At 37.4% G+C, this 25,858-nt stretch overlaps 1 protein-coding gene across 1 annotated transcript in view; it reads right to left on the bottom strand.

Annotated features, from left to right (window-relative positions):
* LOC126372218 (dorsal-ventral patterning protein Sog) overlaps positions 1 to 23,486 on the bottom strand; it is a 75,556-nt gene extending 52,070 nt beyond the window's left edge. Inside the window, exon 1 of the mRNA XM_050017882.1 lies at positions 23,208 to 23,486. Within this exon, the coding sequence (XP_049873839.1) occupies positions 23,208 to 23,322 (115 nt within the window). The 5' untranslated portion in view covers positions 23,323 to 23,486. The remainder of the gene's footprint in view (positions 1 to 23,207) is intronic.
* Between the last annotated feature and the right edge of the window lie 2,372 nt (positions 23,487 to 25,858).

Raw genomic sequence — 25,858 nt, 5'->3', positions numbered from 1 at the left:
GCCTCCAAGAAACAACGAGATTTCACTATCCTATCCGAAGTTTAAGTATCCTCCGAAGCTGCAAACGGGTATTATTTTGTAATATCGGGTTAACAATACTCTTGAAATTGCCCATCTTATACTATTCCCGCGCCCCACAAGATTTGACGTTTCCGTTTTCAAACAAACGATAATTATTAAGTACTATTCCATTTACCCAACAGCTATGCTTCTGGTCTGTGAATGCTTCAGAATAGGGTCGTGTGTCCTCGATAGTGGCGGAGAGCAACGGATCGGACGATGCCTATTTGGGAGCAGGGCTCCCTATTTGGAAGGCTGTGTTTCGAGTCGCGATCCGTATCGGCTCAACGCCATGCCACCACGTCGTCATGACAACCGTCAGTCTCCAACTTTTATAGGCGCTTTATGGAAAGAAATAGCAACTTTATGGATTTCTGACGCCTTAGTGACATGATGATTTTTTCTTGGCATTGTGTTTTGACTACTTATTTTAATTTTAAAACATTTTTTTTCGACTTGTTAGTTCTTAAGTATAATTATTACCACCTAAAATACCATATTTATTTTGAGCAATAAATTATTATTTGATTTGATGGTATCTAGATAAAAACAGTAAACATTCAAGTAAGGAATTACAATCATAAAACGCAATACCGTCATCGTATTATTATATCTATGAAAACTTAAGTAATAATCTTATTCGATAATCATAACCGAAGATTAGATTTTATATCATATCATTTTAGAAAATAAAATACGTCACAGTCACGTCAATATTCTTGCATACTTACTTATTTATTTGTCGTGATATTACTTATTCCAAACACTTAGCAACTGCTGTGAAAGAAGCGTGTGATGAATATAGCAATATGTGAATTACTATAGAAGTAGAATATTTATATTGATATGAGCGTGCAGTATAAATATACCGTAAGGATGATCTCAGGAGGCTGTAAATGTGCAATCACGAATATTGTATTTTTATATGTTTGTTGCCTAACGACCAGCACGATTTTGCAGTTAGAACATGCAAAGAGAGGAACGAGGCCTAGGCTATAATATTTATTATATGATAATCGTTTAAAACATACTCATTTGACATACCATCATTGATTTATAAAGTGAGTACGACGATTTTACGATATATATATATAAATCATCGCGACAGGTTTGGGGAAATCCAACTGGAAGATGAAACAGGAACATTTCCTCATTCATAAAGAAAAGCGGAATGGAAAATTTGACCATTAAAACCGACGGTAGACAATCGTAAAAGTCTATTTTGATATCGCTGAAGAAAGTAAACAATATAAAGGCGACTACAGACATACCTGTACGTCAGTAAACCACTTTGCAGTGACCAAAATTACCGACTCTACATTTCAACGCATTCCATCCTAATACCGAATACCTCGTAAAATGTCTGGGTATTCGCGTAAAATGTGCTAGGAAATTTATGAGCAAACATATATTTAGTCGTTAAATACGCAGCAAAAACGACTCATAAAAAAATAGGGAAAATTTCAAACAGATACCTTGATATGACTGAATGCAAGACAAAACATTTTTCACGAATGCATTATTTTTCATTGTAAACAGAGCTATTTATCTAATGTGAAATTCACTTTCATAAACATGTGTGTTGAACAGATCTTCTACATCATTTTATCTGCGTAAACCTGCGTATTTGGCAACGTAACATTCCATAGTATAAAGAGACAATTACATTTTAAAATATACTGTAATATACTAGAGGTAGGATCGAAGAAAAGTTTGGAGCGCAAAACTTATTCAAACCATAACCTATTTTTTAAAGTCGAGTTTAAATGGGTGGGGCTATTACAAACCGAACGAATCGTCTGACATCGAATGCATTATATTGACCTTTATCGTTGCGTGTCACATAAAATAAGTCAGATATATAAAAGAAAGAATTGTCACCGCGACTCACCCCTACAGAAACTGCAACTGTTCCCAACGCTCATATACGAATATCATATCCGCGTTGTTTAAGTTCGCCGCGCCGATATCGTCTCATGCGGCGCATGAATGAGTGCTCGTTAAAAGCTACCCACTATGTAATTAGCAACACAGTTAAAGCCAAATAAAACAAAGAAGCGGTCCCACGGCCCGCGGCGCCTCGTGACCACTCTCGCGAGCCATCACGACCACTGCATCTTATTAAGTGTTATGAAAGCACTGTAAGTGACAGTGCCTTTTATGGCGATGCCGCTGACGACGCTTTGTGTGTCCGTCACCGCCATTGCAAAACGGTCCTATATTGTTCCGAGCAGCGTTGCCGAATAATCGATTGTGAATTAATCGATAGTTGTCACTCTAAATATCCTAATCACTCATCTCTGATTATCCATAGAAGAATATTTTGAGTCGGTTGTGAGATTATGACCGATCTCATCAACCTTGGTGTCGGTGCTACTGTTGGACCTCATAAACCCCTGATACAGCTCATGTAAATACTACATTCTACTTACTTCAGTAGGTTGATAGTAGCGGGGACCGACTGCTTAACGTTCCCTCCAAAGCACGGATCGTCTTACTTTCGGACAATAGCGTGATCTGCCTGCAATGTCCTAATCAACCTAGGGATCATGAACCAATTTTGTGATATATTATGTTTCCACTGATTCGTTTAAATAATCTTATATTGTAAACTAACACATTATAAACAAATTTTCCATGTCGATCAATCAATTTTAATGTAATAAAACATAATATCATAAAATGTAGAATTGGAGGCAAAAATGATATTTTACCTATTTATCTTAAAGCCGAACTACAGCGTGCAATCTCTTTCAAAAAATATGATTTACTTACTTACACCACAAAGATTTTACTCATATTAAGCTGCATACCGATATAGAGGTACTGGCTGAAACGCCATAAAAAATGTTTGGAAAACCATTTACATAATTATAAAACTATAAAGTTTTACTTCTTTTCCCATAAAGGCTAGGGTTAGTTTATTTTTTTACAATTAATAGCCAGTACGTGTAACATTTTTATTAAAATGCTATTATAATATTTTGAATGTAAATCTCTTTGGAAAAGTATTAGGTGATAGGCAAGTAGGTCCAAAAAACAGTCGAAAAACATTCCCTTTTATAATATGCAGATACTTGGTTAGAGTAACGATGAATCAGAAGCGAGCGATCTATCCTTCGTTGTGCATAAATAGGTAAATTGGCCGGGAGGCGCGACTGGCCATTATCACGTCAGGCCGGCTTTATCTCTCAATTTAGTGATAATTTCATAAACTCTCGGTGGGCGCCATTGGAACTCGCCACGCGCGGGAGGTCTGTACTTGGATCTTAAAGGAAATAGTGACGAGCTGGAATTACGCTAAAGGATAAAGCGTTGGAATCAACCGACATCAATAATTGTCTGTGTTTAATTATGAAAGAAAAATAAAAAAAAATGTTAAAAAATAAATATTAAAATGTTAATGTGTGTGTCTTTTGTGTTGTTAATTGGTGTTTGTTGTGTGTAAATAGAAAAATGTTATTTACGTTATAAATACGTTTAAAGGTTTTTACGTTTAAACATTTCCAAGATACCTTTTATCAAGGTTTTAATATAATAGGTTATAATTATAATTTGGCTTTGCTTTATTTACTACGTACAGTACCTATAAGTATGTTTTAATTGAACATTAAATTATTTATTCATCTTTATACGTTAACCTTGCAAAATCTTGTCTTCAAAATCAAAAGAAAAAGTACGATGAGCAGCACAGTGGCGCAAATTTTGACTCGTCCACTTTTACTTATAATTTAACACTATCGGGTCCTTTTACAGGAATAATTTCGGTCTTCAATCCATGGTAACCACTAATTGCAAGCCGCTTAAGGACTCTGATCGATAGTACGATAATGTCTTTAATGTCGCCCTGCGCCGGCGTCGGACATTTCATTTTATCTTGTTAAGTCGCCAAAATAACCCACGGGCATCGACGCTGTTTCCCAACATCTGTTTTTAAATATATATAATCACTCCTCTTATTTTTTTCCTGATCCACAGATAAGTAGGTGCTTTACGCAGTGTTCTGAATTTAAAATTTAATTTTAGTGTCTTGATTTTAAATTAAAAATTGTTCTTTTAGGTACTTACCTACCTACTGGATGTTATTGAAAAATATAAATAATAAAATAATCGTACTCATTGCCTTGGATTGTTTTGGTGTAAAAATAATCATAGCTACTGCATTAATTTCTTCTTTTTTAAAACACAACAGTTGCCCTTATTAAAACGCTAACCAAAAGTAAAGCAAAAATTAAAAATAAATAATCACAAGGCGGGCGCTAAAATGTTACCCAAATCGTAAATACAATTAATTTCTGCCCAAAAAATAATGATCGCAGCACTCCCAACAAAGCGATTAAGCCAAACACCGACCGCTTGGTTGATTAGTTTGTTTTGTAGGCGCTTAATCTTAAGGGCCCTAATTTGGTATGCTATAGGAGCGTCCGTTTAAGATGGGCGATATGAGGCGCGAGACCGCGTGCCTTCACGCTTACCTCCCCTGATAAACAATTTTCTTCACTACTCCCAAGCATTCATTAAGCAATTACTTCGCAAAAGATACGTTAAGAAATAATTAGCGGTTTCCATCTTGAAAAACCGCTGATTTGTATCGCGAATTATTAATTTTTAATATATAAAGCGCACGATTGCTGTCGGCGAGGAAATTTCAATATGGAACGGCCTAGTTTTGTTTTTTATTGTTTTAACCTTGAATTCGACAATTGCATGCAATCTTTTTAATAAATTCTCTTTCATTCACCAATTTTTTTCGAAAAAATATGTTTATACAAATAATCTTTGGAGAAAACTCCGACAAGTTATCACCCGCGCGGGTTATTTCCATATAACATGTGCGGTGTGGACCCCACATCGGCTCCATGCCGCGAACAAATTGCAACCAGTTATATAACATGCATTATTGAAGCGACAACCTTATAAGAAAGTAATATAATGTGATAGAGTGTGCGGGCGCATGTCGCATGGTGAGTCAGAGCGCGTTGACCCTAGCGCACTATTCCCGTCTGCACTACATTACTTCATCAGAATACATTTGAGTTACAAACGCCTTCGCGAATGATGAACATGTTCTGCGCGGATTATACTCGGCAACAATATATTTCAAGTACAAATCCCTCCACGAATATTGTAGGATCTCAGCTATAAATTCCGCGATGTACTAGCTTTATGCGCCTGCAATATCAACTTAGGATGGTACTGTGTTCGAAGGTTAATACGTTAAAGATAGATACAATTAGTTTCTATGAATAATTTATTATTTCTATAAGATTTTTTTTTCTTTAGGTAGTTTTGTAATTTAGGGCGCCTTCAAATTACTCGCGTTGCTACAGCGCTGTATCCGTCCGACTGTCGCGCTGCTAAATAATTTCATACAAATTGTGTCGCGGAAGTATAAAACTATGGGACTGTGAAAGGAAAAAAACTAAAATAAAGAAAAAGAACACCTATTTAAACATCAGTATTCAATAGAAAACCTCAACAAGAAATTCAAATGTATAGGTATACGATATTTTTCTGTGTTGTTGCATTGTAATCATCACTGTGTATGCAAATAAAGTCTATGACATTTTCAAACTTGACAAAAAGCTTTGATTGACGAAAATTTCAATCTAGAAGTTAAATCCCAAAACACCCTGTCAACTACAGAATTGAGGCACGAATCGACAGTTATTCGCGCTCCAACAGCCCCGAATGTTCCCACTCCTGCGGCGTCGGAATGAAAGAGAAGCGAGAGGGTGATCTCGAGCCGATACTGTCACATGACTAATGGAGGAGGCGCCGATTGGCGATATGGACAAATAAAAATACGGCCACCGCCGCCGGCGCACGCCGCGAGCCAGTTCCCACACGCACACGGTACACTCGCCGCTTTGTTTGGGAGTCGACTGTTATTTGGATTATTGGATAGGATACGCCCGTATCATCATCATCTTCCTAGCGTTATCCCGTTTTTCACAGGGTTCGCTTACCTGAAGATTTGTCAGGTCCGATATTTTAGAAGACGTTAGAAGAGTGACGCCTTTATCACTCCGAATATATGTTCTAAAATAGATATAAATCGTAAGGTAGATGACCCAAACACCAACCAACCAACATTGCGGCTACACCTAAGCCTTAGCCAATCCCATATATTTTTATCTCTCTTTCGATTATCACAATCATTTGACTAAAAAATAAAAGGAACTGAGAAATGACAAATATGCCTATAAAAATAATGATAATACATATTTCAGTTGTAAATAATATTTGTGTGATGTAGGTAAGTGTTATCAAAAGATAGCCAAAAGTCGCGTGCTTTACAATGTAGGTACTTATTTATAATTCATATAGCAACTGACCGGATAACATCTCTACGTTCAATTAGCGACAGTATATATCTTACTGATCTTTGTCTTGCAAATTGACTAAAAAGTAAGTAAAGGAAGTAAACCTAGGAAAATAGGACCAGATAATATTTATTATAAGCGGTGTAAATTAACAGTGTCTGGCGACATAAACATTATGTTAAGATAACGTTTTATAGTAGGTTCAACCCACATTTTAGCAGGTAACACTGGGCCACAAATTAGACGAGATTTCAAAACATTTCAAAAATGTGCTCGTTATTTAAAAAGGAAGATCAGGAAGCTTCAGATTTTAATACAACAACAAACAGTGTTGCCAAAAAGAATGACCGTCCATCAAAACACAAGTTCATCGGAAAATGGTCGTAAAAGATATCAGTAAGTTATTATTATAAATGCGTGAGATATAGACATATTATTGTGTCATAATGAGTTATATTGGGTAGGTAGTAATATAAACGGTTGACGTCAATAAATAGTCGAGACGTCAAGTGTTACGTGGGCACGTAGTACAGAGTAGCGGTGAGGCGCGCGGGCGCGTCGTCGGGACCTTGCCAAATGAGTACTGCAGGGTGCAGCACGGGCGCAGACGCGGCTGTCGACAGACGCTTCCGCGCGCCCGTCGCTAGTCGCTCGCGTGACGCGCCGTCACCTCTAAATATACCGTCGACCGGAGACACCTCGCCGCCATAGTCGTGACCATTCCAACACAGACACCATATCATTTCCCCACTCATGCTCCTCCCATACCCTCAATAAAAGGAGGTTCAACAATCGACCGACGCCTCGCCCAGATAAATGCGGTATGCGGTTAATATCTACCGAGATCGAAATAAATCGCTAGGATTATTGCCAAGTAGAAAATCATTATAATATATTGGACGTGCGGAATTCACTTTGACAATATTTTGACAGTGCGCGGTGTAGGGGATTTAGCCGCGCCGAGCGCACCCGAGCTTTTTTATATCATTTTTATTTTCACCGCGCTTGAAACGGCTGCTATATTTATCTACTTCTGCATAAGGATCTATTTTGATACGTGTTATTAAAACAAATCGTTTCAAAACAATATTTTGTATCTTATTTTTGTATTAGATTTATTGTTTGTTTTGCAAGAATATTTAGAGTTTTCGGTCTCATTCGTGGTGGCGGCTGTTATTTGTGAACGAATGTATGGGCGACGGAGACGGAGAGGCAGGTCAGTCTAGAGTGTGGCACGGCGGCGGCGCAGGCGGCGGCGGTGCGAGCCGCGCGCAGGGCGCCACGAGAGAAACGGGCGTCGCCGGTGGCCATCTAAGGAGCGCAACTGTACAACCGGCCCAGCGGCCCACCTATTCAGATATGTTCGCCCAGTAGATATTTTCGATTCGACATCTTAACGCTGTCTCTCCCTCAGTGAGCGAATGTGAGCTAGACGACTAGATGTCGAAACGATCGTCGAAGCGCGACGAATCAAAGCACCAATGTGCTTATCCAGTAGGCTGTAGGCGACAGTGCGCTAAATGGAACCACTCTATATTCCGCACGCTGTCATCGTAATTACAGACACACTCTTGCAACGTTTTATATTCCGTTTCCCCATTTAGACTAAATATGTTACGAGCAGTCTGTAGCTAAATAAATTATGCGAGTGGAGAGGTCATCGCACTGTCATTACAACTCTATCGCCTAGCCCAGGCGTAGACCACAGATGTGCAAGTTTTTTCCCACACAACAATCCCGACTGGCGAGGACAGCATTATTTTTATTCTCGGGACAGGATTAGAACTCTAGAGAATGCTGTTAGTAGCAGCTAAGGTAGCAGACTGCGGGACGGCGACACCGGAGACGACTCTACGTCCGCACATCTAGCTGCAATGCATCAAATCGTCATAAAACTATATCTCCCTTATAAGGACTAACACACTCATGAATCTAGTATTGCAACAAGTACGTCTACAAGTAATCAACTTCATTTGTAAATACTGCAGTCGTAAAGTCAGGGGTCGAGGTTGTCGTAAAACATAAATAAAATGCTAATTGTGAAAACTACGATTATGCGATTGTTGGAAAATAATCATGGAATGTTACTGTAAAATGTGTGCTATATTAAATATCATAGGAGTAAGGACATAATGCGACTTATAACAGGCTATTCGCTCAACGAGCTCGGGATATGAAAGTCACACTAGTATTTATCCAAACACGTTTCGCGAGCGATTGAGAAGAGTGCTCGGATCCATTACGCGTTGCGTGAGCAAACAATCTTGGGCCATGCCATTAGCGCCATTAAATTCTGCGTTGTAAGTGCTAGTTGTGCTTGGCGGCGCGGAGCAGGCGTGTTGTTGCGGCTGCTCCAGCCGACGATGGGTAATCTCTAGAAAATTGACATTTGGCGCCAAAAAGCACCTCCGAGTGACTGCGAGTGCGCCATTTGGCGCGAACTGGACGAGAGTAAATATTTATGGAGCCCTGAATATGTGAGTGGTTTCGATTTGCTCATACATTTAGTTATTTTATGCCGATACGAATGTATCGCACACTTATTGAATGTAATAAAGCATAAGCGAACAGTTTATGGGCGGTTGTAACTCAGTGACCGACGTCAGTCTCACAAATGTATGAAAAGAAACCGAGTATGAATATTAATGTGTTGGTGATTTTAGACTCAAATAATGGACAAGATGAGTCATTTTACAGATGATACTTATTATATTCTTTGCGCCTCTCGATGTGGCGAAATAATTATTCAAACGATGAATGGCGCACGTTTTTATAACGAAAAATAGAGAAAATACTTATTTTGGAATGGCATATTTAGATATAACATCAATATTTTTCCATGAATCATCTCACAAGCATATCTATAATATAAATATGATTCATAGATACCTGGCTTTTTAATCTGAACTCTATTTTGTTACATTTTAGGACAATTTAAAATCAAGATTTTATTTTATAAGTACGTAACTACGTATGTAATACTGAAAATAACGGACCTAAACAAGAGAAATTTTAATATGAATCATGTCCATGGAAGTACAAATTAAAACTACTATTTACTACTAAAATGGCCGTACTTTGAGGCGTGAAAACTCGTGGTTTCACCAACCCTACATAAATTACAACCATGAATGGACTTTGCTTTTTGTCGAAGTCCTAACTAATATTAAAAATACATGATATTCTGTTTACCCACATTATGATCTAGACGGCGGCGTGCGAACGGCACAAAAACACGATGAGTTATTCAATTATAATAATTAATTGCTAATTTATTCGTTTGTTAAACACTGGACATACGACAAGGTCTTAACACCTGTGTCGATATAATATCGTAAATATTAAAATTGTGAGTGTCACTTTTACAGTCACCCAAGATGACAATTTAAATTCTGTTGCCACCGCGTTTCGGCCAATCACACGCAATGATCATAACGTCATAATACATTTGATTGGTTAAAACATTAAAGTTTAAACTTCAGAATTTAGGCCTTGTGCTCTTGTACATTGACTCTGAATTGAGCTAATTGGAACTGATTGAAAGTTGCAACTGCAACTGATACTTGATTGCTAACAATCAAAGGCATACCATACAAGAAGTCAATTGAAATATGTTTACTGACAAGATCCCTTAGAAACAAAGAAGTGCTTACTTAAGCATATTATTTTTATTGTATTTTGTTTAAACTAATTATGAAGGTTGAGAGAAAAAATCAAACACCTAAGTAGTTTTATTTATTATTCCAATCAGTTAAAATCAAATATTTAATTATTTACTTTTTCATCGTAATTTGATACGTGACTCCTTTAGGTATATTTAAAAATATGAATTTAGTTATATTATTTTTCCATAGCAAACTAAGACAAACATGTTTATAATCATAACAATACCTATTAATAATCACAGACAGGATAAAGATTTATCAAATCAGTAAGATAATTTAAAACTGTGTCAAATAACATGGAATCGTCATGACGTGTTGCTTTAGTACATATAATAATCCAATTTAATGCTCGAGTTATATAGGTTATACATAATAATAATAGGTATAAGTAGAAGAAGTGATTCCTTCAGATATTGTAATGTTAGCCAATCACAAATAAACGTACAGTCATGAGTAATATCATGTACCCACTTTAGACCCCTGTCGCACTATCATTGTGACATGGTTGCAAATTGTAAACATATCAGTACTCGTGACCGTACTGTATTAAACATAATATACTATTCCTTAGTTCAAAATTGTTCAGTTGTTCAGAATTTACGAAGACATACTTTAAATAAAAAAAAACTACTTTACATCATAAAGTTAATGCCTTAAGCAACTTATACAATATTCAAGTACTAATTAAATCGCCTATTACTTTGTATATAGAGTATAAGTACAGAGTAATAAATTCTAGTTGAATGAAAATAAATCAATTTTATTCTCTATACAAAAGACATCAACGCAATCCTAATTGGAATATATTATGAAATTAATTCAAAGCTGTTCAGAATAAGGATGTATTGCAAAATTCAGTTAAAACTCGGCTTTCTCGTTTATTTAAATCTTAAAATTGACGGCGAAGTCTAAAATGCGAGAAACTTGAAACCACCAGTGGCAATTTGGTCGTCATTTCTCCCTGAATAATTAAATTATTATGATAATAAATTGTAAGGTTTATAATGAAGCTTCTGGCCAACAACAGATTTTTGGTTAATCGGTGAAGATGAAGAGACTCATATTTTGTTTATTTTATATAAACTTATATATCTTCGTAAAGCCGAGGTTTCCAGACACAATAGTAAAACAATGGAGTTTGGATTTTAAAAGAACTGTCGGCGTTACGACCATATATAACTTTACCTTACTTTTTTTCTTTTTCTCGGTGGAAAATAGGTGTGAGTTTAGGTATGTATATATATAAACTTTCAATGATAGACTCTACTCTAAAATACAACTAGAATAGCGTCAAAATTGTGGTTGATTCTAGTACCAAAAGTGATCAGTAGACAGCTTGTAACTTCATTCGTTAGTGTTAATAAAATTATACAGAAATGAGACAAAGTCGAAATCAGTTTCATCTGTACCTTCCGCCATGATGGTAACTTGATATCATGAAAATCCTTTCTGCCAATATTATAGTCTTCTGGCGGGTTAAAACGCCACATCGAAGCAATTCATTTAAAAAAGCAATATTGCAATTTGACATTATGCGCATATAAAAGTTAGTGCGCAATGCAAACAAATGATGTGGCCTTTTAACCCCCTGGATTCTAAATATACTCGTATTATTATTTCCTTGTAAATCTTCCAATGTTTTCAATTTCTATTTAGGTCACGTCTTTTTTTAGAACGTTATCAATAACATTAAGTTATTTATAAATTATGTTAATTGTTGTAGCAATGTTATCGGCGACTGATGAAATCGTGCGGCATCGTCAAGTATAAGTAAGTAGGTACTACTTTTTTGACATAAGTCAGTACCTTATTTTTTTTTTTTTGCCTTGGATAATATTTCTATTTAATGACCACCACAGACTTGGCTACGGCCTTTTACAAAACCATGCGAATTCTGAGACAGACAATCCGGCCTATTTAGTAAAACTTATAATTGTAAATTAGGTAAATACAACGACAATTTGGTGTTCATTGCAAAGCTAGTATAAAGCTACAAAATATTTTTAATCACACAATTTTAGTTTCTTGCTCATCCCAAATGGGATAAATCGAAAGAACTATCAATACTTAGCCGAATGAATGTAATCAATTATCCGTTTCATATTTTCTCATAGACGAAATATTGATTTAGAATATTCCATGCTGCGTATAATCCCGGGCATGCTGTATCTAGAAGTTTGTATCAAAGGTGTGACATTTGGAGATGCAGATTTTCACATTTTTACTTTGTTTTTTTTTCATATTTTTCCCTAGAAAAGTAGCATGGAGAATGCTACACCCTTAAATTAGTAATGTGAGATTTTCACAACAATTTCCACAACTTCTAGCTGAGGCTAAACAACAAAGATTATTATGATTGTGAGCAGTCATTATAAAGTTCAGCATGTTTGCCCTAATCCTACTCACTTCTTCTATCTTCTGTTTTAACTAAGTAATTCTCTTATTCGTCGCTGACGTCGCAAACAGAAGTATCTGCAATTTTGTGCTAAAATAATTTGTGTCTTATTAGCAATGACATAAGGTGCAAATCAGATGCGTCAAAAATTTGAGATACGTCAGTTTGTGACGTCAGCGACGTATTATGACACAAATATCAAAACTGCAAGTTCGTGTTTTCACGACTTACGGGTCAACCTACCCCAATATGGGTTTAGTTCGTAGGTCGGCTGGAAGAAATCACTTTGTTTAGAGATAAGCTTACCTGTACTATCTGTTTTCTTTATACGTTCCTTGTGTCTGTTTTATTGTGTACAAATAAATGCAGGTCAGTTAGTGTAAAAGTTTGAATGTATGTTTTGAGTCAATATATATTTTTTTATTAAATAAAAATTGTGTATTTATGTGTAACAGCCTCCGTGGTCTAGTGGTTAGAGCATCAGGCTCACGATCTGGAGGTCCAGGTTCGATTCCCGATGAGGACATAGTCGAAATCACTTTGTGTGACTGTCCTTTGTTTGGTAAGGACTTTTCAGGCTTGAATCACCTGATTGTCTGAAAAAGTAAGATAATTCCGTGCTTCGGAGGGCACGTGAAGCTGTTGATCCCGGCTATTAGCCGTAAAAACACCTTCACCAACCCGCAGTGGAGCAGCGTGGTGGAGTATGCTCCATATCCCCTCCGGTTGATTGAAGGAAGGCCTGTGCCCAGCAGTGAGATGTATATAGGCTGTTTATGTATGTATTTATGTGTATGTCATGTTATGGCGTTGTTATCGCTCTCTGATGAAATCATTTACCGTTGTCGCGGTCACTGCTGGTTTGCTGATAAAGACAAGCCAGCCGCTGTTTATACAACGGATAAAGATAGAACATGAACTTATTCCTTATGATAATCCTTAGACTTTGATTTGGAATAATGAATAACGAGTAACTAGCATAATGTAAGTTATGAAACATACCACATTAAGTAGGTATAGTCTAGCATACGTAGGTACGAAGGGTCTTCTCATCAGAATTGAATAGTTATTTAGTGAAGTTTTGGACAAAACTACTTAATTAATAGTAATCAATCAATATTGTGTATAAAGAAGATTTTTTTTTCTAATATAATAAAGACTTGTCTTGGCGTCTGCATTTTATTACCTAATATTTCGATTCTTTTAAGTCTTTGTTCTGTAGACACAACAATTGTAACTGTACTGTGTGTGATCATTGAATTTCGTCATATCCACGCATTGGTTACCTTTATAACTGTATAATATAAAAGTAATATTGTTAGAGTGATAGTAGCGGTGGGTTGTAGTGGTGTAGGAGGCGCGGTGCGTGGTGCGTTGCCGGTGCGAGCTGCGGGCGGATGCACGTGCAGGCGGGGCAATGGGCTAGCGTGCTCAGCGTCGCTGCACTTCCGACTCACATTCATTCCCGCGCCATTCATACAACTGCGTCATTCATTTAATTCAAGTTCATAACGACCGACACCCGCCGACCGACGCCCGTAGGCCCGTACGTGGGACGCACGCACCACAACAACACTCACATTCGGCACACTGCGCCCTTCCCTCGCCGCTTGCAACATTAACACAATCTCTCATTATCGATAAGATAAACATCACCGCATGATCAGCCCATCGACCCCGAAAGTCCGTAAAATAAATCAGATCGCGCAAGTTTGGGGCCGCGTTTATTGCTTCTCGGTATTCGCGCCAAATGAAGCGCTTAAATTCTCTAAGGCGCGCAATATTTCACGGGACCTTAAAAGTAAACTTCTAATTAAATGCGGGCGGGCTCGGAGACCGGATGTGTGATGTGTCACGGTGGTGCAGCCGGGTAGTCAGCGGGCGCGCGGGCGCTGCGGCGGCGGCGCGGCGCCGAGATGGTATCGGCCGGCGGGATGCGGAGCGCCACCATGCCACACTTTTCTAACTTTTTGGCTCGCTGGGTCGCGCGGGGGCGTATTGTGTGCAATTGTAGCACGCGAGGGCACCTCCGTTCGACGACCCGACGCGCCGCTCGCGCATAATCCGACAGCGTTATGGTCGGCCCGGCGCCTTTGTTGGCTACCGGCTTAATGAGGACCGTGGGTGGCTTATGATACGTCAGGATCTGATCATAAAGGTGCCAAAAATTCTACCTGCCCGAGGTTGCGCCGACGACATTCCTATCTCGCGCTTTACAAAATTAATGCCTATTGTCTGGTGGCGGGCGCAGGAGGCGTCAGGGATTAGGAGCGGGTCGACACCGCGGGGTTAGGAATGTGGATTGAATAAATAAACGTTGAACTGTTCGAGTTTGTGATGATTCCTGTAGCGTCCGTTTAATTGAGACGTATGCACTCAAATTCTTTGACCCCAATTAATTCGTGGAAGCGGGTTCGTTGGGCGTTAATTAAGTGCGCTAATATTTGCCGAGAACTCGCTAGCAGCTAGCGGACACACACACGATGCTCGTTGTAATTGCAGTATTTATTCTGGAAATAAATCGGGTGTGCTTAATTAGGCAAATGTAAACACATGGATGGGTAATTTGATACTCGCAATCGACGGTTGTGATTGCATCGTGCAATTCCGAGATGGAATTTGGCAAACACTTCGAAGGTAAATTATGTGGATAATTATAAAAGCAATAGGTAATGTGAATTTGATCTGGTAGTTTCAAGTTTACGCAAACTCGTTAGTAGGTACCTAGGTAATTTGTCACGATCGTTACGCTTGGAAAAGTGTGTTTGAATACGGTGTGTCGTGGAGAGCTTGGTATATTTCCGCGGCGTGCAGCATCGAGCGTTGCATTCCTGCGGAGATGTGAGGTACCTGCCACTGGGACTGTCCGTATGCAATTCGAGTGCAATGCACATGACACGTGACGTCACTCGCTCGTTTGTTACGCGCCGGCCGTTGAACCGACAGAATCGGACATAAATGGCTTGCGACACACAACAACGCTGTGTACAAGAAAAAAAGTATCGTCTTGACATTTTGGATTAAGCAAAAGTTCAAATTTGTTCCACGAATGTTTTAGGACAAAAAAAAGCTCAAACATACGGTACGTGTAAACTTAAGTACCGCATTAATCATGGTATAAACATTCTGACAAACGCAATGGTCTGATAACGTCATTGAAAAAAAATATTATTTTGTTGTATTTTAGTATAGTATACCTACTCACTTATATAATCTAAATTTTCAGGGGAACATACTACGAACATTCTATATTAAGTCCCCAATAAGACCATGTAAACGTTCCTTGCCTCACAATTTACGACAGCGCTTGACGCGTCCGCGATTATATCAAAGTTGCAGGAATTGCCTTAATCTCCGCAATGAATCGTTTAAAAACACTTTTATTCACACAATAACGTTTTGTTCAGGCTGTGTAAATATTTGAACACGTTATGTCATTGTAGACGCAACACTGCAGTGCAAATCTAAAGAAACATTTACTACGAAAGTGGAATAACCTGGAAGAATGAGGTTTTCTTCATTATGTTACGTTAGGCTTACTTTTACAATGGCTAGCGAACAATTGAACGCGGGGCAGTCAATGAAATGCCAACAATGAACACGTTATCTCAACCCTTGGAAAAGTAGTTTCTTTGCATTTGAACATCCTCCTCCACTGCTGTTTAAACACACGTATTTGTTTAGATTTGGGTATATTTGCACCACCTTTAAACTGTGTACCTACTTATAGGTTCTATTATTTTGGGCATTTTTGTATACAAATAATTCTATAGAATCTAACATTTTAAATTATTCTAACAGTTATAAGCAATTGATAAATATTCTGTATTTTAGTACGATACATGTGCAGACCTTCCTGTAATTACTGAGTCTATTTTCTAAATGCGTGTAAGTTCTGGGGGAAGATGAACAAATTGAAGAACGAAGATTGTTAATATTTGGTCACTTTGCTGGTGTTCAGACCTTCTTAATCTGCCGTTCACAAGCTACTTTTGAGTTTAAGAGGCACTTTATAGCACGAAATTTCGAATATTAAACACCTACTGCAGGATCTATAAAATTCGTCCTCGACTTATTCACACCCATTCGCTGTTGCATTTGCTTGGTACACACAGAGGCGGGCGTTGGAACTGGGATTATTTTTGTAATAAGTATTCGATTTTTTATGCATCACTTTCACACTATTTGCTGCGGGCTATGCGGTTTCTTACAAATTTAACTCTATCACTTCTGTGTGCATCCGACTTTAGTATTTTGTTCAATACAAACCTAAACTCGAACATCTAGCCTTACGCCTTAGCTCAGGTAATACTAATTAATTTGCATAGTAAATTATAATTGTATGACCTGCGTAGTACAATTACGTAGGACCTATTGACCATCGTTTCATTTACATACATATTGATGCGACGTTGAAAACAAAGTGTTTATGTCGCAAGAATGCGGCGTAACATAGGTAGATAATTCATAATTATCTTGCATGTTATTTTATTGTACGTACTTATGTTGAATTTAAAGTCTATACGGGTCGCTGTCTGCATGAATATATTTGTAGGTAATTATACCATTTGGGAGGTAATGATAAGTTAAAAGACTAATTAGCTAAGTTAAAACTGATAATAACGAGAGTGCGTCTGCACTATAATATGCCTCTAGACTGAATCCATGCACGGCGCGGACGTATGGTACAAGTTACAATGATAATCGTTTATTATCCACAAAAACATACATACTTAACAAAAACATAAGATACAGCCTATATATCCTATATATCCTGTATATCCTATATACCCTATATATCCTTTCAGTGGCGTGTGGCCAATCCCCTGCGTCCTCTGCCTCCTGCCGGTCGGACCGGCCATCCAGTCCGTCGACATCGGGAGATTGAGAAGGAGAGAGTGGACCGCTTGCTCGCTATAATATTTTCACGCGCAGATGACTCCTGCATGTTTATCTAATGATGATGACGTCCCACTGTCGGGCAAAGGCCTCCCCTCAAAAAACAGGAGGGGGCATCGAACACTCAACCACGCTGTTACATTGCGGGTTGGTGGAGCATAAGTTCACGACTATATGCCAATTGGGATAGTCAGTGATACATCCATCACAAGATGAACTAAGTACCCACGCCTCACCAAACTTTCTACGGTCAGCCGTATCGCCATCTACAATGGTCGAGCCAATTGCGTTAGGGAAAACTGCATTTAAGATATAAACAATAAATCTACCGACCTGCCTATTAAACATTAGTAAATGACAAGTGCCAACCCTACACTAAGCATAGACTGTTGAGAGTCAAGGAATTACATTCTATATAACGTGATGAAATAGCGGGAAAGATTAGGTAAGTATAAGTTGTATTTTAATCAATAAAAACAAACACCTACGGAACACAGACTGTTGTTAATTTCACAAAATTCACAAGAAAAATCAACTTTATTTGTTCTGTGAAATGCACTATTACGTCTCTATTTCACTAAGTCTATAAAAAATATTCTATTTAAATCCCTCTGAACTAAAGGCTCGAATAACATACTGTTTACAAACAATCCGTATTCCTTTAATGCATTATAAGTATAATAGATCGTATTACAACAATGTCGCGCAATAGGCTCTACATTTTTATTCAAAACGCGCGTAAATGTACTGCTGCTACTGTACTTAAGTAATAATAATAAATGCTAAACTTCACAATTAACGTTATATGAGAAGTCTTCCCTCTCTTTTTATTTAAGAGCTGCGCTCTAGTCGGTGTAGGAATCGCCATTCCTCTCTCCTTTCCGCCAAATCCTTCACCTGCTGATACGACACGACCTGCAGCTTCTTATTTGTGTCATAAATGTTCTCCTAGGTCTTTTGCCTTCTATAATGTTCTTTATAAACGAATCGACAGAGTGAGAGAGAGAGATTGGATAAGCGTTTGAGATGTGGTGTTGGAGGATATAAGCTGGACTGAAATGGTGTCAAATAAATGTGCTGGAAAGAGTTGACTTTAGAGAACCGGAGAGGAAATATGATATGAAGATTTATGGCTGTTTTAATTTAGAAGTTAATTTCTGTTTAAGTTTTCTACATATTTAATTATATATAAATATATATACACTTAGATATATAAGTTTGTTGTTGTAATTACGAATATTGTGTGTACCTGTAATTGGAGCACATATACAAAAACTAATTTAAGACTTGCATTTATAACTTTACAATATGTGTACTGTTGGTATACCTATCTAAATAAATGAAAAATACATTTTTATAATTTTAATACTAGCAAACAATACAAAGGTCTGTCTCATAATCTATCTAGTATATTATAGGGAATCTCCATCTTTTATCTACGCCAAAAGCTGCGGATCAAGTCTTGTCCGAGTCAGATTTTTTTCGATTTAATTTTCTCTATGTGAGTTTCCCTAAGCGCGAGTGAGGGTTATAAAACCAAAATCATAAACATAAAATGTGAATTTCGAAATTCAATAATAATACGTACCTACAAATTGTCTGTTTCTGATAATTACACTGTAAATACTCTAATATAATTTATGAAAAAAGTACTCTTTGAAAAAACTAACTTAGACTCGAATTACTGAGAATTTATGTACTATTAATAGACTAATAATGTTTTCGATTTACCACGAGCGAAATGTAAGGTTTGAAGTAATTAAGTATACCTATATTTTGATATTTATATTACCCAGCAATCTCCAGACTACTTCTACAGCTAAAAAATTGCTGACGTGAAAGAAAAAGATACTTTTTTTTATATTTTATTATGCAATATCATGCAACCAATCGTAGAAACAATTATAAATCCATCAGTTAGGAAAAAAACCAACTAATTAAAACAAATAGCTACCGACAACCACAATTTTGCACAAGATATAACAATTAAAAGTCACACTAGAAAATATGTATTTCTTATTTCCTTTGAGGTTAAAAATGCATAATTAGTAAGTACAAGTTATTGGATATGTAATTATTGCAATAATGGCAATAATAATTATTATAATTGGGAATTATTATAATATGTAGCGATTGGCCATTATTTAAGCTATTAATTAGCATGTTTAAACAGTAAAATGATATTTAAGTTAAAAAGTTTAAGTTAAAAAGGTATACTTTCTCTAGGGACAAACAAAATTATCACAACAGATTTATCAGTTTGTAATGTGTTGCTAATTTATATGCGTTCTCTAATTTAATACTTCATATTTTACAATGGCATACCCTCCACACAAACGCCAGCCGAACAGCCTGCCAGCCGTGGTCTAGTGGTTAGGGCGTTAGGATCACTATCTGGAGGTCCGGGTTTGGTTCCCGTTGGGGATATTGTCGAAATCACTTTGTGAGAGTGTCCTTTGTTTATTAAGGACATTGCAGGCGTGAATCACCTGATTGTCCAAAAAAATAATATGATTCCGTGCTTTGGAGTGCAAGTTAAGCCGTTGGTCTCAGCTATTAGCCGTAAAACACCAACCCACAGTGGAGCTGCGTGGTGGAGTATGCTTCATTCCCCCTCCGGTTGATTGAAACCTGTGCCCAGCAGTGGGACGTATATAGGCTGTTTATGTTATGTTGTCTTAGAGTGACACCATTTATGAATATTACGTATATAATAATAAATTATAGAAAATAATAAATCGATTTTGAAGAATTCTTGTCTTCTTAAAGAGCACTATAAATCTGAACTGCGTCTCTACACAATTTGAAATATCAAACTGCTCTACTGTTTAATCTACTACACTAGTCTCCATTTCTCAATGACATTGTACTTGACTATGCAATTCTTATAATACAACTAATTATGTAATTAATAGGAAAAGTAAACTTGAACATATCTTTGCAAAGTACTTACTAATTCTCAGGCGTCTAGCAGTCATCTCGAGTGCTCATTAGGACGTCCTTAAGAAGGCGTACGTACATAAATCGTTCTATACACGTTATATTACCTCTATTATTAACTTATTACTAGCTACACTCATACAAACATGTGTATGTAAGCTATTCTTCAATCTTGTCACGTGCGAAACGCGTCCAAAGATCTTTATCGCAATGGATGTTTATTAGTAGTTTCGATGTCTGATAGCTATCAGCCCTATTCTAATTTGCATTAGTTAATTTTAATGTGCCCCGTACATTATTTGGCGCAAAATTATTACAAAACCTTTTATTGATCTATCGCTTTCTAGAAAACTTACTAAATGATCCGCGGAGTCAACGTAAAGCGTAGAGTCAATTTTCAAGTTATAAAAGAGAATTATAAGAATTATTGATTATAAATATTTTATGCTTCAAGTATTAATATAACGGTGATGTAAGAAGGAATCTTGGAGAAAATTTTAATTATATTGTAACATGTTGGCACATAGCATACTTTGTATAAGTACAATATTCTAGTGAGTGTATAAGTTTCCCTGTCATGTCTCGTCCGTCCGTCTAGACACCTCGTGCAGCACGACTTTTTTCTCTTCTCGGTAATACACTTTTTGGCATGCGGGTCAAGATATCTTGGCAACATTAGCGACTTTTATCCCATCCGGAAAATGAATGAAAATTGTCGGGAAAGTGACTCACTTGTCGTCTGTACTTTGAAAGTCCTTGACGTCCATTAAAAAAATAATAACTACAGCATCCTGGCCTGCATTCAAGGCTAGACATGTAAAGATGTAATAATTGCGACTGCTAAATTAAACTGTTTTGAAGTGATAGTCTGGACAGAGTGACACTGGAAATTATGCTTCATATTTTTGCTGAAGTTTTGTGTCGAGGTCGAGTGTAATATAATAATTTTCATCATAGCTTAGCATGTTACATGGAAGCTTATGCGTAATTACCTATATAAATTACACGAATTATCCCTTACATAAACATTCCTGGTTCAACATAATTCCTATTTGGAGAGCCTAGATCGATACGCAAGGTGATTGGCAGAATAGAATCCTTTTTAGGAAGATATTTATATAGTCTACAGGTAGACGAAAAACAATTACTTATTACCTAAATAACGTGTAAAAATATTGCCACACACGGAAAGAAAACATAATTTCCTATCAGTGACTAATTTGATACTAAGATAATAATGAATTATAGGCGCAGGCAATAAAAAAACGTTTATAACACGTATATGTCAAGCGATCATTCATAATGTAGTACGTTTTGATAAGATTGCAGAGTCTTGCGATAGGAGTATTTTCATGAAATAACAAATTTTCACGTGGCTGAAAGTCATTTTTCAATTTCGACTATGACTGGAATAACGATATAAGTATTTTATGTAATCTCTGGTATCTGAACCACGACAAGATAAGTCGACAGAGGATAATCACCTCAACACTAAAGTGGCTTTATTACAAACAAAACAAAAACGTGTAAAAAAAAACAATTTTAAGCGAATATCCATACCCACATCACGTAATTCTTTATTCTAATACTCATGATATAAAAAGTTAACGTTACTTTAAAGAATTATCCTATTAACAATAGTTTTGGACTCAATTGAATATTACCTATTGTAACAATTTATATAACACTAGACCACGTACGTTTTACTTTTCTAGCATTTCTGTTTCGTCTTGCTATATTACTTCAACAATCGTATTATGTGTCGTTTTTATTGTCCATCATAGGATTTCAAAGTGAAATTAATAATTGAATAACTTAGGCTATATTCAATGTTTACTGCCAAAGTAGTAATATTTTTATTCATTATAGAGAATTGTTATTTCTGGATGTGATAATTTACCAGATTACAATATTTTTAAACAAAATACCTAATGTTTTATATATAAAGAATAGCATCTACTCTGTGATCTCAGTTTATTTTCATAAGCTGTAATAATAAGCTCAACAAGAGTAATAAATTTTCTTAAAAACTTTCTCTACCCAGTCTACGAAACTGTTTATGTTTTGTTAAACATTTTGTAAACTGTGTTATTTATTATCTTTTGTTAAATATTATATTTATATAAAAATTAACGATTCATGTTAGAAACTGAATAAATACTTATTTTTGAGTTCAAAGATCGAGAGTTTATTAATAAGTACTTACAGAAATGTTGTTTGTTTAGAATTTATTACATTATTCTAATCAATACAATAACTATTAGGATTTTATAGATAACTGTCGCTTGATTGGTATCCTAGACAGTTACTTACATAAACATGTCGAAGCGTTATAGTTCTGATAAGGTTTAAAACTTCTATCTACGGGTGTCAACTTTAAGGATTACCACAGTAAGAAGTCTTTGCCCGATAACGAAGATTAAAGGTGTTTTGTACCATTCCACAAAAATAACTCTCGATGCGTTACTGTTCTCGCTCCCGTTTCTGTTGACACAATCGCCGATGGTTGGTCTCACGTGCTATTGTTTTTATTATCCGCCGCACATCCATCGCCGGCGACAGCTCACTGATAACGATACTCATACGTATGATAGGTGTACCTATCGATAAACCGCGTCCTAGCTAGCTCGAGTGCGAGCCGCCGCCGCTCAACGCAGCTCGATCGCTCGATGCGTACGTGCGTTTTAATCGATCGTGTCCCCCACTAGAGCGGCTCGGGAGTCTCGGAATGCAATTATTTACATAAACACACGTGTTTACCCGCTCACCGATCTACGCAGCGCGATCTAGCGTCGCGCGGTGCAGCGGCGAACGTTACCGTTCCAAATCGGAGCGGCCGTAGGGAGAAATAGATGCGGATGCGTCGGCTAAATTGATGTGCATTTAATTGCATGTGGGGGGAGTGCGCGGTGGAGCACTCACCGGCGGGGCGGGTGGTGCGGCGCGCGGGCTCGTCCTCGCGCAGGTCGGGCGCGTGCCGGCGGCCGGCGGCGGGCGCCAGCGCCGCCAGCGCCAGCACTAGCAGCGCGGGCAGCATGGCGCCGCTCACTCACTACTCGCGGAGGCCGCGGGTTCCGGCCACGAGCTCACTATTTTCGCCGCGCGAGTGCAGCGAGCGTTCGACTCGAGTTCGCGATGAGCGCGCGTTCGTGACAAGCGTCGTAATGCCGCGACGGCCGAGCCGGACTGAGCCGAGCGGCGCGCGATTTCCCGGCTCGTGCGGCGAGGGGGCCGGCGCGCCCCTCGCGGAAAACGCGCGGCGCCGCGCGCGGGCGGGGAAAACTGCACCCGCCGCCGCCGCCGCGCCGCCCACCGGCGCTGCACACTCCACAGCGCACCGCACGCCGCTCGACGCTCGGGACACGCTGCCACACGCGCAACTCACGCGCATTTCTTACCGCTTTATGTTAATAAAGCCGACTTCCGATATGAGCCCGCTCTATAACTAATTAAATTAATTAGTTCAATTACTGCACAGACTCTTGCTAGAAGAGTAATGTGATACACAACTACCACAAAAATAAACTTGTAAATAAACCTACAGAAAATCGCTCTGAACGCGGTAATTGAAACAACTTCGACTAATTCAAAAAAGCTACATTATAAATGGCGGTTTAAAGTGGCGCCTATTATCATTAATTTAAGTGACGACTGTTAATTTATTGTAATAAGAGTTCTCTAGAATATACTTCGAATCCGAACATGTTGAAGACATTCATAATAATTTACCGAATTATATCTGGTGCAGAACTCGATTTGGCATTTGGCCCAACTCTTCATATATTTCATATCTTTAGCGGGCAAATAAACAGAAATATCAATAGCCAGTGTCTGTTACAAACTTGGAAGCCGGGGATGATATCATTTATTCATGAATTCATTTACCTTTGCCACGGAAATATTTCTGATAAAAATTATACACTCCATACGAAATAGCATCCCGCATTTGCTAGTACCTAATTTCATGGGTACACTCAAGACAATTATATAAAATTATAAGTTTTTAATATTTTAAATGTTACAACCGAATCTTATCTTGATTGTTTTATTCTTACCTATAAACTGTTTAAAATAAAAAGTAGTATCCACAACAATTGATTCATTCATAACCTTTAATCCATAATAAGTAAACAGTAGAGCTAAAGACATCAACGCGTTTGATGATACCAATTATTTAAAATTGCTCAAATAAAAATGTTGTAATGATTTGTTTTAAAATTTGCTTTAACGACTTGTTTTAGATAGCATCTAATTTTTTCTTTTCAAACAAATAGGTAGTTAGTAATGAAAAAGCAGAGAGTTTAAAACATTGTTTATGTTAATAGTTACTAAATCCGACCCTGTTCTGTAAAACCATAAAGATGACAAAATATGAAACACACTTCATACGCAACATTTTTCACCGAACATTTTCATTTTATTTATTGTTTAAAATGTGAAATTATAATACCATTTAAATCGCATTTTTAAACCTTTAGGTTTTAAGATTGTAAAAAACTGTCGAAACATAAGTTGTACAATATTTTGTCGGCAACCTGCTTCCCTTCGACAATCGGGTGACTAACCCGTAATGCACCAACAAAACTAGGGATAACATGGTGATATTTGTAATATATCGCCACCGGGATTCGTACCCGGGACCTCAGGAGCCCAATGGACCACGGGTCCTTGGAGGCCGTTAAAGCCATAGCTCATTTTCATGGGAACAATATCCGTATCTAGCTATTGTCAATCCCACATGGACTTTAGTCCGAAAATAGTGTGTTATAATTTGTGTGTAATACGTCACGTAGGTACCTATTGTTAATGACGCACATCAAATTCTTGTTATAAAAAAAGATGGACAGTTTTGTGAGTTACATCATATCCGTCGTCTGCGGTATAGGTACCTACGAAATGAAATTTCATAACAAATTTACTATTTTCATACCTACCTACATCACAAGTTCATTGTCACCATTTAGAACGCCAGAAAAAGTTCTTCAGTACTACCAAAACTAGCTGCGACACATCTGAAAACTTATAAGAAGTAAAGTAAAATTAGAAAGAATTAATAGCGAGTGCGAATTTAAGCTCCCTCAGCACAACTGCTGCTTATGTTTTCTAAATAATAATAATTTCTGAGTATATTTTTTGTATTAGCTTTATGTCATAAATCTTTGCTGTACTTGTGAAACTTTACAGAGAACTAGGTACGTACCTTACCTCTTTATCGCAATGTAGAAGACTGAGTTCAATAAAGTACAACTAAGATTATATCTTTTAATACTTGGTAAAGTATAAACACAATACCTACTTATATTTTGCTAAATAATCAATTGATACATTTGCTTCGATAGGATACCTACAACTCTTCTAACATCGTGATTTTAGTCACGCAATCAAAAAGTAGGCATTAGACATATGAACAAGTACCTAATATTAGTCATCGCTTGCGCTCATTTTCATATGAATACAGGTCTAAGAATCATTTTAATGTTAATAAAAAATGGTTCTTTTATGCTTTAGCGAGAAAAGCAAACCATGCCCCGCAAAGGACGATTCTAAAAACCGCGTACTATTGTGAGTTCGTT

The sequence above is a fragment of the Pectinophora gossypiella genome, chromosome 13 (genome assembly GCF_024362695.1).
Source record: "Pectinophora gossypiella chromosome 13, ilPecGoss1.1, whole genome shotgun sequence".
NCBI classification, from domain to species: Eukaryota; Metazoa; Arthropoda; class Insecta; order Lepidoptera; family Gelechiidae; genus Pectinophora; species Pectinophora gossypiella.
The sequence above is the reverse complement of the archived record's forward strand: the minus strand, read 5'-3'. Positions and strand labels throughout refer to the sequence as shown.